The sequence below is a fragment of the Phaethon lepturus genome, unplaced genomic scaffold (genome assembly GCF_000687285.1).
Source record: "Phaethon lepturus isolate BGI_N335 unplaced genomic scaffold, ASM68728v1 scaffold33987, whole genome shotgun sequence".
Classification (NCBI taxonomy): domain Eukaryota; kingdom Metazoa; phylum Chordata; class Aves; order Phaethontiformes; family Phaethontidae; genus Phaethon; species Phaethon lepturus.
Window position 1 is genome coordinate 55,980 of NW_010554625.1, and position 14,584 is coordinate 70,563.

Consider the following 14,584-nt stretch of genomic DNA (forward strand, 5'->3'; position numbering starts at 1 on the left):
AGACAGACTGCTGTGAGGAGCAGGAATAAGCCAGTCAGCTACCAGGTATGGAAAAAGCTTCCCAGGAAGCAAATGGGACCAGGCAGGATTTGCTGCCCCTCAGAAGCTCACCGAATTAACCTACAAGTGGCAACATACAACCCTGCCTGCAAGGGCAAAGCGGGCTGAATTGCTTAGAAACCTTTATTAATTTGTGTTCTATTTCTATGATATTCTGTAATTTTTATTAGTAGCAGCTTTGAGGTTGGTTTTTTCCCTCTATTTAAAAATGAGAATTATTTTAGTTTGTATTCTAGGAAGACCTGACCTTTCTGAGTGTAAAAGCCTTTTACTCATCTTTGGGAAGCTTGCAATGGGAGAAAAATCAAATCCTTGGAGCTGTGGCCAACACCGAATCCTCTTACAAGCATCAGCACCACAAGAAGATAAAAGTTCTCATTTTCAGAGTGCTGGATCTTTATTCTGTGAAAGGCTTCTGTTACAGTATTACAAAATAAGCACTCAGAAATTAATCAAAGCCACTTGTCACTTCTGAAAATTCCATCTGTTCAGTAACTGCAGTGAAACCAAGAACCATTAAAGCACTTGATTCAAGTAAAAGTGAATCTTTCCTTGATGATGACAAAATGGTAAAATCATCCTTTTTTTTTTTTTTTTTCAATTCCTAGTCAATCACATAACTGCTGTGAGGTTTATTGGGGGTTTTGTTTGGGTTTTTATTTATTGTACTGTTCAGTTGCAAAATTGTAGAAGCTAGATATACTCTGAGATCACTTGGGTTAAAATTTGGTGGCTCCTAGGTAGCCTTCTGTTTGCTTACATTTTGCTTGAGGTTTGCTTTTGGCTTTATTTCTGAAAACATTATTATGCCACCAGTGCTTGCTACAATACTCACTGGAACCCCTTTTCTCATTCTGGTGCACATGGTGAAATGGTAAAAATTGAGAAATTTTAGTTGAAGAATAAAATCAGCGCTTAAATCAGAAAAAGAATCTACCTCTTCCTGTCTAAATGTGGTCCACGTGCTTCATGCAGAGAAGTGTGCTAGAAAGGGATTTTCCCTTAAGTATGTCAGCCTCAACCTTTTGTGCTGTTCAGTTAGGTAGTCACTCTGACAGAAAAATATGTGCAGATGCAAATGTGTGCCTTAATACATGGGGACCAGATAAAATTAGAGCTAAATATGGTTTCAGAGCTATTAAAACATAGCACAGGCTTCTGTTTCAAGATTCTCTTTATCCACTGTTTTCCATCATCACCAATGAGACTAACCATAAGGGCATGGCTACTCAAGTACCTAAGCATTTGTAAACTTAGGCCTGATGATGAAAATCCCAGCTTCATGGAACAGTAATTGAATGATAATTTGCAACTGTAGCAAACAGACTATTTTAAGTTTTACAACATAGTGGTTGCAAGTACAGATAGCCCTTAAATGAATTTTTTTTCTTTCTCACTTCACACCCAAAACAGTTTAGATGCTTGAAAGTTTATTGGGGTTTTTTGTACCTCTTGATCCCATAAAATATATTACCTCTGTCAACTTTACTTTATGTTGACACACTGCTAATTATTTTAGTTGCTATTCTTCTCTTCCTATTTGATACTTTTATGCACCCTCATCTCCTCCAGAAAACATCCTTCTTGTGTGTAAAATCTTGATGAAGCCCTAAATACGCTGAAAACACTCTGCATGAGTACTTTTTAATAATATTTGCATTTTGATGCATAATTTTTAGTCTAGCTTATTCCAGTTGAATGTAATCAGCTTTATGCTTAAATTTGAAAAAGAAGCTGCTTTTTTGTGGTAAGAAATTTGTTTCTTTGATTTCTTATATTAAGATAGCAAATTGCTTGATCCTTTTGGCCTTCAGTTTCCCTCTCTATAGAAGACAGAATAAAGAACACTTTCCTTCCTGAGGCATGTTTTGAGAGCAGGCATTTTCACACGCTATGGCCTCTGCAGTACTGGAACTTGCAATCCTCCTCGCTCACATCCAGTCCTGCATGTCGCAGCAGTAAGTGATGTTACAGAAGACAGGGGAATAGATAAGTAGATGTGAATTAGAAATTATCAACTGTTCTAATCAGTAAAAGATTTCATCATGTGTTTCCCTTTTTTGGTCAAGGGCTCTAGCAAAAGTAAACACATTTCATTAAACTGAAAAGAGCTTAAATCAGTGTAAAATAATGATGCCACACTAAGGTCTCACCTCTCATTTCAGCTGAACAATTAAAAAAATCCCAGACAGTTTGCTCACCTAGACAAACTACATATAGGGACACAGTCTCTCAAGTCCCTTATATTAGACCAATGAACCATATGGAAGTGTCAGGGACCCGGGTACACCAACAGGCTCCTAATGCTGTGACCTGCTTGTAAGGATGTTTCTCTAATCTGCTCCCTCTTTTCACTCTCCCCGGAGTGGGGGACATAGCATCATGACAAGCTGCAATTAAAGTACTACAGATAAAGGAATCATAGGCTGAAGGATGTGCTGAGAATCAGTTCATTCTGCAGACTTACATTTTCTCTCTCAAAAATATTTGCCTTTACAACCACGATAATATTATATATTTTTATTGAAAAAAATCCTGGTAAAAAACCGAATTTGTTTACAGACATTTCCAGATAACAGTCTCAAAAGCAATTTAAGCTCAGAAGGAAATGTCGTTTTGCAGCATGCAGTTTATAACTTTCACTCCAGAAAAAAAAAGTTACAGAATAAAAATGACGTGCTGGCTCTGCCAAATAATTTCTTCATGAATGACCAACACTATGGGGAAGGGTATATTTTTGTTTCATTAACTTTTTCCTAATTCCTAAATATAGAATTTTCCCCTCATTTTAAGTCTAAATCAGCATTTCATTCCACAAACTGACATTTTCTGCAGTTTTCTTAATACCGTTTTATAACCTTCATAATGGAAAGTATACTAGGTTTGTTAAAATGTTAAAAATGTTAAAATGTTAAAAATACTACCCCCTTTTCCAAAACACACAATCTGATACATGTACTCCTAACATCTTACACTGAGGATGTTGTAACTTATCATCACAACTGTCAAGATGTCACTCACTTTAAGTCCAAGACAATAACCAGCCAAGCGAGAAGCTGTTTGATTTAGAAGTATAAATAAGTCAGTATATTTCTACTGCAGAAATATCATAAACCCTTTAACCTGTGAAAACCACAAACACTCATCTTTCATAGGCAAACAAGTCCTATAAGTGCAAAAAGCTTAAAAAGACTACAGATGAAATACTGCCATAGTATTCTCTGTGAAGTGCCGAAGCACTCCACAGAAACAGTTGAGGTGAGCATATCCTTTCTTTCTCCTCCCCACACCCCCCAAATCCTTTCCTACATCTCCTTCTGTTGGAGGGAGGCTAATATGGGGGACCAGGTGTTTCCACAGACCAGTTGTGGCTTGCTGTTTTGCCCTGTAATTTCGTAGCTCAATGCTACTTGATTCTGCACTGACTTCTGTTTCACCATGCTTATTGCTCCCCTGGGGCCGGAAATCCCCATTCCTCCCTGTGGCTTCTATCTCACCATTTCTAATCCCGCTAGTCTGACTCTGCGGCATCTCCTTAGGCTCAGCTCAGCTTCATGCCCCAAGGTCATGAGTCATTTTGGAGATGGCGGTTTACATGTGAAAGGAGCTATGTGTAATTTCAGATTTCATAGAAGAGAGTCATCTCTCCTTTACCTCCGCATCAATTTCCTGCATCACGCCTCGGGGCGCAGCCTTCAGAGGTTTCCCTCCCCTCCCGTCCTGTAGAGGAGTCACACAGGCAGGTAAGTGTGTCATCCCTGCATCCATGTAGGTGGATGGCATTCATGGCTTAATCACTCCTCTCCACACCTCTCACTCCTCCCTTTCAGAGTTTCCAGAAAGCAGGAATTTCTTTTTATCCTACTACTGCACAATAAAAAGCAGCTTGCTATTTCAGGGGAGAGGAGGGAAACCGAAAGGGAAACTTAGAAGAACTTTCTGTCATGCTTGTTAACTGCTGCTTCACTGCAAGCAAAGACAACCATCTTAACAGGTGACTTACAGTTTTCTGTTTGTAATACCACAGAAGCGTGGGTTTGAATAATTGGTTTTCCTCTTATTTCTTCCTATTTATCTAAAAGCCTTTCTGACACTCCCAAAGATCTGTCTCCCACACCTCTGCTCATCCTCAGTTAAATCGGAACTACCAAACGCAACAACCTAAAGAAATACCAGTGCTCTTGGGGTATACAGTTTTGTGGATCTGTGTTATCCAAAAGGCACAGCTGGCTACGAAGGCTGGCACTTTGGATAATCAGTGGCTTTAGCTGACCTTTTAAAGCACTATAAAACATATCTTCTCACTCATTCTTCCTCATAACAGAAAGTAGCTGTGTCAGGAAAAAAAAAAGTGTGGCAAGTTCATTGCATCATTTCAGAAATCAAAAAATTTCATGCATAATCAGGTAACCCAGGGAATGACCCCTGAATGTTCTTTCCTGGCAGATGAACATTGCAAAAGTAGACTGCATTTACCTTAAGGGAACACAAAGTTCTCTGAGGGTTCAGACTCTCTTGGGCAATAGGTTTGGGGTCCTCGCACAACTGGTAAGTGTTATTCTTCTCTATCAGGTTCCTTATTTCAACATCAAGCTCTTTACTTTCACACCTGCTTAGAAAAAAAAATAGCAGTGTTAATCTTTACACCAAAACTTGAAGCACAGAGAAGGTAAATTTGTCAGCTGTCTTCTGAATGTGACAACGCAGACAGCAGAGCCAGTCCTGCACCAAGCTCCTGCTACCTTCCATCATGGTACACAGTCAGAGCGCACTAGAGCAGTGTCACACAGGCAATCTCCAAGTGCTTTGTGGCAGAAACTTGTTTAAAAATCTTTAAACAAGCAGTCTTTACGAATTTTACTACCTTGTGTCTACAAAAGTCAAATCAGCCCTCCTGGGGATTATACGAAAACTGTCATGTGCCCTCAAACCCACCCACCCGCAGTTTCAAGAGTTTTATGTTCAACTTTAACAAAATGCAATCAAAATAGTTAAACTGGGTTTGAACTCCAAAACTAGGTGCTCAGTTCACAAAGTTTTTTTGATGGCACATTTCGTTCTCTGTAACACTTCATAATAGCTACCTGACATGCATTTTCCATTTTTTTTTTTCCTGAAAGTTCCTTTTAAAAACATTCATAGCTTGTAAAAATTCCTCTGTTGTGAACACTAAAGTGATACTTGTTTGGTGGGAAAATTCTTTTCTTTCAGTATCTCTGCTAAGGACACACAGGACTTACATGCACTTAAGGGCTTGCCACAACTTCACAGAACTAACTAGCAATTCAGGCTGATTCACCAGATACACCGTAACAGTGGAATGTGACTTCCAGAGAATGGATCGAGGCATAATTAAAACAAACCCCTAAAAGCCCTAGATCCAACCCAAGTTCTCAAGAAATACTCATGTCTTTTGCAAGCTCAGACCTTCATTTCCTAATCAGCTTAAACCAACTCTAAATATAAGTAATGCATGACCAGAAAGCAAACTGTAAGGCTCAAAGGTATTGCCAACCTGTTATAGCAAGATTATGTCTTGATTTAGACAGAAAATACTAAATTCTTCATTTGAACTACCAGAAAAACTGAAAGCAGTAAGAATTTATCAGTTATATTTTTTGCAGTTTAGACAGGCAATCAGCAGGGATCACACTGCAGGTTCTGAGGATATGCTTGAAAGGCAATTGATAAAATTATCCAACAAACCAACCCATCTATCCTAATCATAAGAGTAAATAAGTGTGGCGAATTTCATGCTGATAACATAAAATGATTCACTTTATTCTCGATATTTACAACACAGAGACTATAATAGAAATGTATTTTCATTAAGTATGAATGCAAAATCTTTTGCAGAGATACTACAATAAAACACCACCAGCAGCAAATAAGGACAAGTAAAACTCAAGAGCTTTACTTTGACTTGCTGCCTAGTAGTTGAACAAGCTGGAATTTCATGGCAGTTTCAGAGCTTCATGGTAGAAACAAGAGATTTGGATGTGTTTTGAGAGCTAGACCTATGGCATAGGAATATAGGACTTTTACACAAAGAATCAAGACCAGGGGTTTTCAGCACTGGAAGGTCCTGAAGTATTAGAACACATCACATGATTTTTCTTCTCTGCATGAAAGATACTTCTTCATACTAACCTTTTGCTTTTTTTTTCTTAAATCAATATAGCAGCTACTGTAAGTTCAAAGAAACAGAGTACCCAACTGAAGAGAGCATTGTCTTTTGTTAGACCACTTTAACTGGCCATAACTCCCTTTCAAAGCCATGACGATTAAGAGAAAGACCTTCTCAATGCATATTTAATGCACCTTGCCGTGGTGCAGCAGGCTGCAGCTGCACTGAACGCTCACGGCAGTTTTCAAAGCCTCAGCTGTGCATGGGTGGCAGGTAAGCCCCAGCAGCACGGGTGCCACGTGGCAGCTCATGAAGAAAACTACAGAAGGAAAACAGCAAACCTTGTGAAAGAAATCCAGCCCTTTGCTGTCTCGCTAAATATTGTGAAATCCTGGATAGACCGGTGTGAATGGCACTTTCTCTTTTTAAGCAATTCTGCACTAAGGTTCCCAGACAATAAACTCTCAGGCAGCAGCATGACCAAGCACTCTGCTTATAGCCTTCATTTTTAATCAGCCACATAATGCAAACTCTGAAGCATAAGTAGCAACACCCCTTTTCTCTCAAATGCACTTCCCTGGAAAACAGCATCTTGAGCTTATTCGGACTTCCATACCTCACCCAGCCTGAGATTGCTTTGTGTAACAGAATTGGATATACGCTGTGCAGAGCAGTTGGTGCTTTTGAGGATACTCAGAAGAATCAAAAAGCCACAGCACAGCAGCAGTCGCTCATAGTGCAGTTTTCAGAAAAGTGCGTGAAATTCTATTTACATAGTAAGGGAGAAATTATTGCTGCAGCCTCCTTAGTGCCCCTAGAAATATGGAAAAAGGAAGGGAGAGGTTAAGTAAAGTGAGGTGAAACATTACTAAGCAGTATTGAGGGATTTCGGACAGAGCTGCTAAAACCACAGGCCAGTATTTTCAGACTAAGCTTTCAAAAGTTTTTTATCTGTGCTTAGGCAACCAAAGGCAGGCTAGTTGCTCTCCTCTTTCCTTGCTCCACATGCCTCCTGTGTGAAATTAGTAGAGCAACCAGCTTACCACCTAGCCAAAAGAAAAAACTCTGGCCTACAAGTGGCTTCTGGTAAAGGGTGTTTTGCTCATTGCCCAGAGTTGCAGTCACACATCCTGCACCAGCTGCAGCAAAGCCAGATAGAGTTTAACTCATCTACAGCCCCTGCCACCTTCCACCTGCATTATCTCTCTACTGCAAATTACCATCCCCAGCTGGCAGCACAACCCACTCACCTGGCTTAGTCAAAGAAGTCAGGGTTTCTTAAACTCTTAAAGAGTTCATCTTAAACTCTTTTAAGTCAAATAAAGCAGCTTAGACTAAAACAACAGTTCAAAATAAAGGAGCAACGTCTAGGTGCAGTCCTGGGGACAGTAAAAGATGCACAGCAATCTCTGGCAGGTGTGCAGCAGCAAATATTTAAGCAGGCTGCACTCATCTCTGCTGCTGGTTCAGCCACAGTGAGATGAGATGTGTGACCACAGCCTCCTGAGATCAGAGCGTGAATCAAGCTGGGAAATACCCCATAAAGATGGTGCGTTGGCTTTAAATATTTATTTTCAGCCAGGAAGTGTTCATTCCTCTGCTCTGCTCCCCACAGTTTGTCTGATACTGTGGCTATAAATGATGTTCACCTCTAGCTGCTCCCACCCTGTGTCTCTGCATTCTCCTTTCTGGGCTTAGGAATACCTGGGCACGAGCAGGAATCAGCAGTATCTGAATAAAAGAAAGGGAACCGCAAAAGACTCAAATCCCTACAAATTGATTGCTGCTCTGTAATGTCCATGTGTTTCGACATCATCACGAAAGTCAGAAAATTACTCCATTGACTGGATTTCTCAGTGCATTTGGTTTTTCCTCGGTTTTTAGACTAAGGTATTCTGATCAGAAACTATTGGTCTGCTTATCTGTATTTTAATATTAGCCACTTTGATAATTGAAAGGATATATTTATTGTGATGTAAAACGTTAATCATATCTGGTGTCTAGATCCATTTTACAGTCCGGACCTTCAGAGTACACAGATGATCTGAGTGTCCGAATATATCTTCCAAGATATTGCTTGGTGATTAGGAGCTACGCCAGAACAAGAAAGTTCTTGATGACCTCCTGAGATTCCCCTGGTGAGCTCTAGAGGGTATACAGCATTTAGCTTCTGCAGAAAGCAATTTTTTCAAGACTACTTTTGGTTTTGTGAAGTTCACAGGTATGTTTCTGCACCATTCGTACCCTTACTGTTCTATGCTGTTGCCAACGTTATCGAAAATTAGGTATTTCACATGGAAGCAGAACCGACAAATGTAATGAAGGAAACTGGTCTCCCAGCATAAGTTTTAACCAGTTGCAGGTAAAGGAGAGCACCCAACCTTACTCATACTTTCCATGTCATATCTGAAACATAATAGCCAAAATCCTTCTAGCCATGTCCTCCAAGAATAAGAAATTAGGTCTGTTCTCCCTGGTTTGCAAGTTGCCATATCCACACCAGATTCTCCTAACTGCCTTTTAGATGGTTTTCACCTTTTGGTCTATGGTACATATTTGCGCTATTTCAATCAACTTGTTGTAATTATTTATAAATGGTTGCATACTTTATACAGCAATTCAGTTTTTCAGCTGGAAACCAGAACAAAAACTGTGCCCAGCACATGCTTTGTATGTGAATGGGATTGAAATTCCTATGCAGATTGATGCCATCCAGCTAAATAAACCATGTTGGTCTGTCTGTCCTCACAGGGTTAGTCAATGAAGTGCTGGTTGCACATGCATAGGCATTTATTTTTATTAAATTATGCATGTAACTGAGCCAGAGTAAAACCTATATTTGGCCCAAAATATCACTAAAGCCAAAATATGATGGCACCAGAAAGGAAGTGTGAGGTGTGGGCACCAGTGGCTTCTAATAGCATCAAGGGCACTCCTTGCTGTCCATCCTTTCCCGGTCAGGAGAAGAAGCAGGAGACAGAACAACTCCCATTAATACATGCTTTCATAATGGAGCAGCAACCAGTTCAACTCCTGATGGCTTGCCCCATGCTCCTTTGATAAGCCATGTGCTTTGGGCTTGTAGCAGCATAGATTGAGGGCCAAGAAATACATGTTTATGAAATAACCAGGTACAAGCCCCATGCAGAGTTGCAGCTCTGCAGCTGGTACTCTTTTGTGAGCTCTTTGAGTTTCCCTGGTTTTCACTGGAAACTGGCATTATTACTTACTAACAGCAGTTACGTGGCAACAATGGACATACCTACAAAAAGACCCAAGGCATTTATTGTAAAATATTAATACCGAAGGCATATAACTCTATTTGAAATAATAATTTCAAGGCTGGTGTGCTGGGATCATTCTCCTGTGATTGGTGAAAGCACAAATACGCACCATAATTGTGAAAAAAGGTTTTAAGCCAGGATTTATAGCCAGATGCCAACACCACAGAGTCATATTTTGACGGGAAATGAATTCCAGAGTCTAGAGGTTAAACACATGCTTCGTCCCCTTGGGTGGGCATTTGGGACATAGGATTCTTGCTTGGCTAAGCCTAAGGAGCAGTTCCATGGAAAGAAATAAATTTCTGCATTTGAATTATGGAGGATGAACTGGTTCGGATAAATTAAAAAACATGGCCAATTTCAAAGCAAACCATTTCAGCTAATATTTCCCCTATTTATGATACCGCACTTCATTTTGGAAAAAGGCCTTTAGAATATGGGAGAGAATGAGACCTCAATTACAGAATATTTAATCTAATTTGTACTAGAAATAGACTTAAAATAGAAATAAAATTAGGCATATAATTCTTTAAAATGGCAGTTTATCTGTAGAACTGGCCTATCCTTTTATATTCCATATGATTTTACAGGATTTTTTCTCTCAGTTCAGTGTTTTAGAATTCTTAAGATTTTTTTCATATAAATACATTGGGATTTTCATACTAAAATCTTATCGAGTCAAGACTAAATGACAAAGAATTTCTGGTCCAACAAGCAATGGGAAGAACAAAATTTTGCCAAGAAAACAAAAAGACTTTTGTTACAGAAAAAAACATTTGCAGCCTCATGAGCTCTTATAAGTTTAGTAGATTCTGAGCTGATAGAGAATAGTTACAATGTGGTGCATTTCCCTAAGGATCAGTGGTGATATTCCAGTTCTCAACACCCAGCAAGCAGATCTCCGCTCAGAGTTTAGGCGTGGGGATTTGAGCCAGATCTCTTGAAATTGAGCTCCACTAGCTCTACATTCAACCTCACATGTACCACTATAAAAAACAATTTATTGGGCATAAATCATACTGCACTGGTACAAACACAAAAAGAACATCTGCCTTTGATGATTATGAGGATATACTTAAAAAGAAAGTTTTTCACATAAAAAGCAACACATTATTTCTAATTATCTCCAATTTAATTTTTTAACTCAAGTGTCACAAAAGAAAAATTCACCCAGTATTTCAAAAGCGTAGCTGGAAAGCCAGCCACCAGCAGCAATTGAGATCCACCTAGCAGAACTGCATTGTCTTCGGAGTGAGATGTCCCAGATGTTGTGAAAAAGGTTGCTTGGAAGGTAAGTGTGAGATCTGAAGTAATCTCACTCCAGCCCCAAGAAGAGAGTTCCATAAGGCAAGGTATACGATAGGGGTTAAAACATGTACGTACGGCAACTATAGCAGAGAAACCGCTTAAACTTTTGCTCAAATCTGATGTAGCCAAAACATCTGCCTATCACCCCATAAACGTCCCTACACTTCTGTTCCCTTTACAACGAAGGAATAGAGCTTTTAAGGCACTTTTAATAGCCAGCAGCTGTTTGGCTGTCAAATGCCACATCTGGAGAAGCTGTGTGCTGTTAATGTGAACAGAAACAATTATTCTTTAATAGTTTTGCTTAATTTTCAGAATTACACAAATCACAGCAACAGAAGAGGTGCATGTTCTTAATGGAAACACATCTGGTTTCTCTCAAAATAAGCTAAAAAAAAAAAAAGGCCCAGCGATTAATTGAAGCTACACCTAGAATTTGACCCATCTCAGTAAAGAGAGAAGTAAAGCTACTGATGTACAGGCACTTAGTGTCTCCCAGATTTTGACTGTTCCCCTCAGCAAATATGCAACATGCAAGAAGACTACAACTAGCTGATTTGCGTTAAATGGCATGTTACTTATCACACGGTGCAGCTCCCCTCTGTGCCTGGAGCTTCCTGTCCTTTGGGACTGGGTTTCAATGTTGCCACCTCAATTCTGTACATACAGCCTGTTCGTCAGGAAAATAACATCATTCCCCTTTCACTTGGATCTTCTGCTTAATTATACTACCAAGACCATCATTGAATTTCTTCCTGATGGACAGCATTTGGGCTGAGTTCAAGCCTCAGGAAAGCCAATTAAATTATTTTCACCAACTTTCAGGGGCTTTAAATGAGCCATAAGTGAGTTACAGATGACTGTCTGGAGAAGCAGTAAATGGAGCACTGTCACCCAGACTCATCATCCAGGACTCATGTAGCTCCATGTGGATCACTAGTGAAAAGGGAATTGAAGTTTTGCCATGAAAATCAATCAAATGGAAAGCTCGGCCAAGCAGAGACACCAAATAGTGTGTGCTTTCTGAGCAGATGAATTCCCCCACTGAAATGCACACATGCAGAAAGCTGGTGGGAGATAGCAGGAAAGCGTTGAAAGAACTGAAAACTAAGAGTTAAAAATCAAGAAAGGAGACAAATCTAGAAGTTTTCAAGTGCTTGCTCTTTTCCTATGAAGACCAAAAACCAATAGCTAGAACACCTTGACCCCCTTTTAGAACACTCTCCTAGCCTCAGTAGGTGCCTTTTTGAAATGGTTCCCCTCCCACAGCCCTTTCTGGACTGGCTGCTTGCCCCACAGATACAGCTTGATGGGCTGGTCACTCCACAGACATAGCTTGAACACCACAAGTCTATTCAAATCTCACATGTACTCATTTCTGTGCAAAGCTGTGATTCTGATGCAATTACATGGTTGACATTTTTAACTTTTACGTTACACTCCTATTCTTTCTTTTCTCAAATCAGGCATCACCACAAACAGAACAAGACCTATGCGCAGCCCATCTTGCCGCCTACTTCGGCCTTGGCCAGGATGTGGATACATCACCAACACCTTACTGACCTGGGCTCACAGCTGGGCTGCACCCTTGGAAGAAAACAAGTCCATGATTCATTTGGGTCAGTGTCTCCCACACAGACCTGAGATATTTTCAGTGAACAGCGCAAGCAGAATAAACAGATGAACACCATTTGGAAATGCAGCCAGGAAATTTAACATACAGTAGCTGACAGAGGACAACCAGCTCTGTTAAGTCAAGCCAGCTTCCTGCCTGTGGTAGCTGTTAGGCAGCCAAGCTGAAAGGCAGAGGAAGCTCACTGCATGGCTGTCTGTATCACAGGTCCAGGGCTTGAACTGCCAGCAGCTGGCATACGGCTTCACCAAGGATGCCATTGCCAGACGGTAACCTGGTGCCTCCCTTCATAGAGATAGGCTGGAGTCAAAATACCCTGGCAGCAGCTCACAATTTCTTAAATAAATGGTAAATGCTAGTCCAGAAAGGAATGTCAAATCCAGTTATTTTACAACAAACTAACCTGGGAAAAAATGCGAAGAAAAAAAATTGGAAGGAAAGGAAAAAAACGGGAAGAAGGAAGGGTAGGGTATTATTTCCTAAGCTTCCCCAAACAACCTACAGTTACCTTAAAACAATCTTTCTTTTTATCTCTCCCTCAAATCTACACACTATACTTAATACTTTTTAAAGCTACCTTTTAATCATTCTCAGATATCTCAAATTTATTCTTTGCTAGAGGTTGTCTTGCTGAATACAGCAGTATTCACTAAACTACTCAGCACTGTTAATTTTCTTAAAGCTCCTTATTACTCACTGACAGTCTTAGAAAGGTGTTGCCATCATCACAGCCCCATTAGAGGCTCTAACAACAATGTGTCCTCTTTATCTCTATATTCTACAGTACAACTGCCATTACCAGTAGAACTAACATTAGTTCATGAAGAAGCAGGTGCCCAAAGAGGCTGTGAAATCTTGATACTCGGATATATTTGAAACTCACCTAGACAGGTCCTCAGTCACCTGACCTAACTAGCCCTGTTTTCAGCGGGAGGCCGGCACAGGCACCCTCCGGTTTGAGATTTGGTCTTGTTTTGACTTTGGACCAGGTGACCTCCAGAGGTCCCTTCTAACCTACACTATTCTCTATCATTTAGCTCTTCTCAGTACAGAAAATTTCCATGTTTCATTTATTTAAACAGAACAGATACAGATCTCCACAAGACAGATTAAAGCAGAAAAAAGAGAGTATTACCCTGAGAAGATAAATTGATTGACATATGCAGGAAACACCCAACTATATATTTCCAATAATGTAATGTAAATTAATTTGAAAAAAATAAAAATAAAGTAAGTTTCTCCATGTAAAATTAAGATAGTTAATACCTTTCCATCTCAACACACTGATGGGCACACAATTCTAGATGATCCTCTGCATCTTTATTCTTCCTTTTGAGCTGCTCACAGTGAATCTATTAGAAACAGGGAGGGAAAAAAGCAGACTTTAAGGGGAAATAAAAAGATGAACAATCTAGGAAGAAAAATGTATGTACACAATTACAACGAGAAGAGATAATTGTGTCTTGCCTGCACTTCTGTCTTCCTCTTCATATACCATAAATGGCTGGCAAGCAAGCAAGCCAGGAACCTACTTCCTCCTTCCCAGCATCATTCTCTCAAGTCCACCACTCTGTCAGGGACAGTTTTGCAAGGGCAGGAGCAGTAACAGTCTCTGGCTGTGGTGGCCAGAACCTACCCAAGGAGCAAAGCTGTCAGCAGTCACAGGAACATTGGAAGTGTTGCAAAAAAAGCTTTTATTATTCATCCTAAAAGAATCAGTTATCTTAAATACTCTAGAGTTCAAGGGTGTCCTCATATTGACCAGAAAATTCATACACGTCATAACCTACTCCTCCAAATTTAAGAGAATTTGAGTAATGAGTCTGATCTAGATCACTTGGAGAAGGAAGTGTCTCCTTCCTGTTAGGAGCCAAAAAAAATAAATTAAAAAAGCCCTGGGTGTTATTGTGCGCAAGGACGCTGCTCAAGAACTATACAAGCTCCTAACAAGCTTCCCTCTGGTCACAGCCAGCTACTTTCCAGCACTGCATTTCCAATGAGAAAGGAGAGAAGAAAAAAGCCATCCCTCCCAGAGAAAAGGACATGCATCACGCTAACAGTAAGCAGCCCACATTTAGATATTCCCTTTCACTCCAAACAGGGGAAAAAAGCAAGCTTTTTTAATTTTATGATGTACCACTACCCTCTCTATCACAAGTGGGAGAACAGATG

The 14,584-nt window shown here is 40.0% G+C and overlaps 1 protein-coding gene across 1 annotated transcript in view; it reads right to left on the reverse strand.

The window, feature by feature from the left end:
* TNIP3 (TNFAIP3 interacting protein 3) overlaps window positions 1–4,669 on the reverse strand; it is a gene marked incomplete at its 5' end in the record, with an annotated part of 40,724 nt that extends 36,055 nt beyond the window's left edge. Inside the window, one exon of the mRNA XM_010291924.1 lies at window positions 4,537–4,669. Coding sequence (XP_010290226.1) covers window positions 4,537–4,669 — 133 coding nt within the window. The remainder of the gene's footprint in view (window positions 1–4,536) is intronic.
* Between the last annotated feature and the right edge of the window lie 9,915 nt (window positions 4,670–14,584).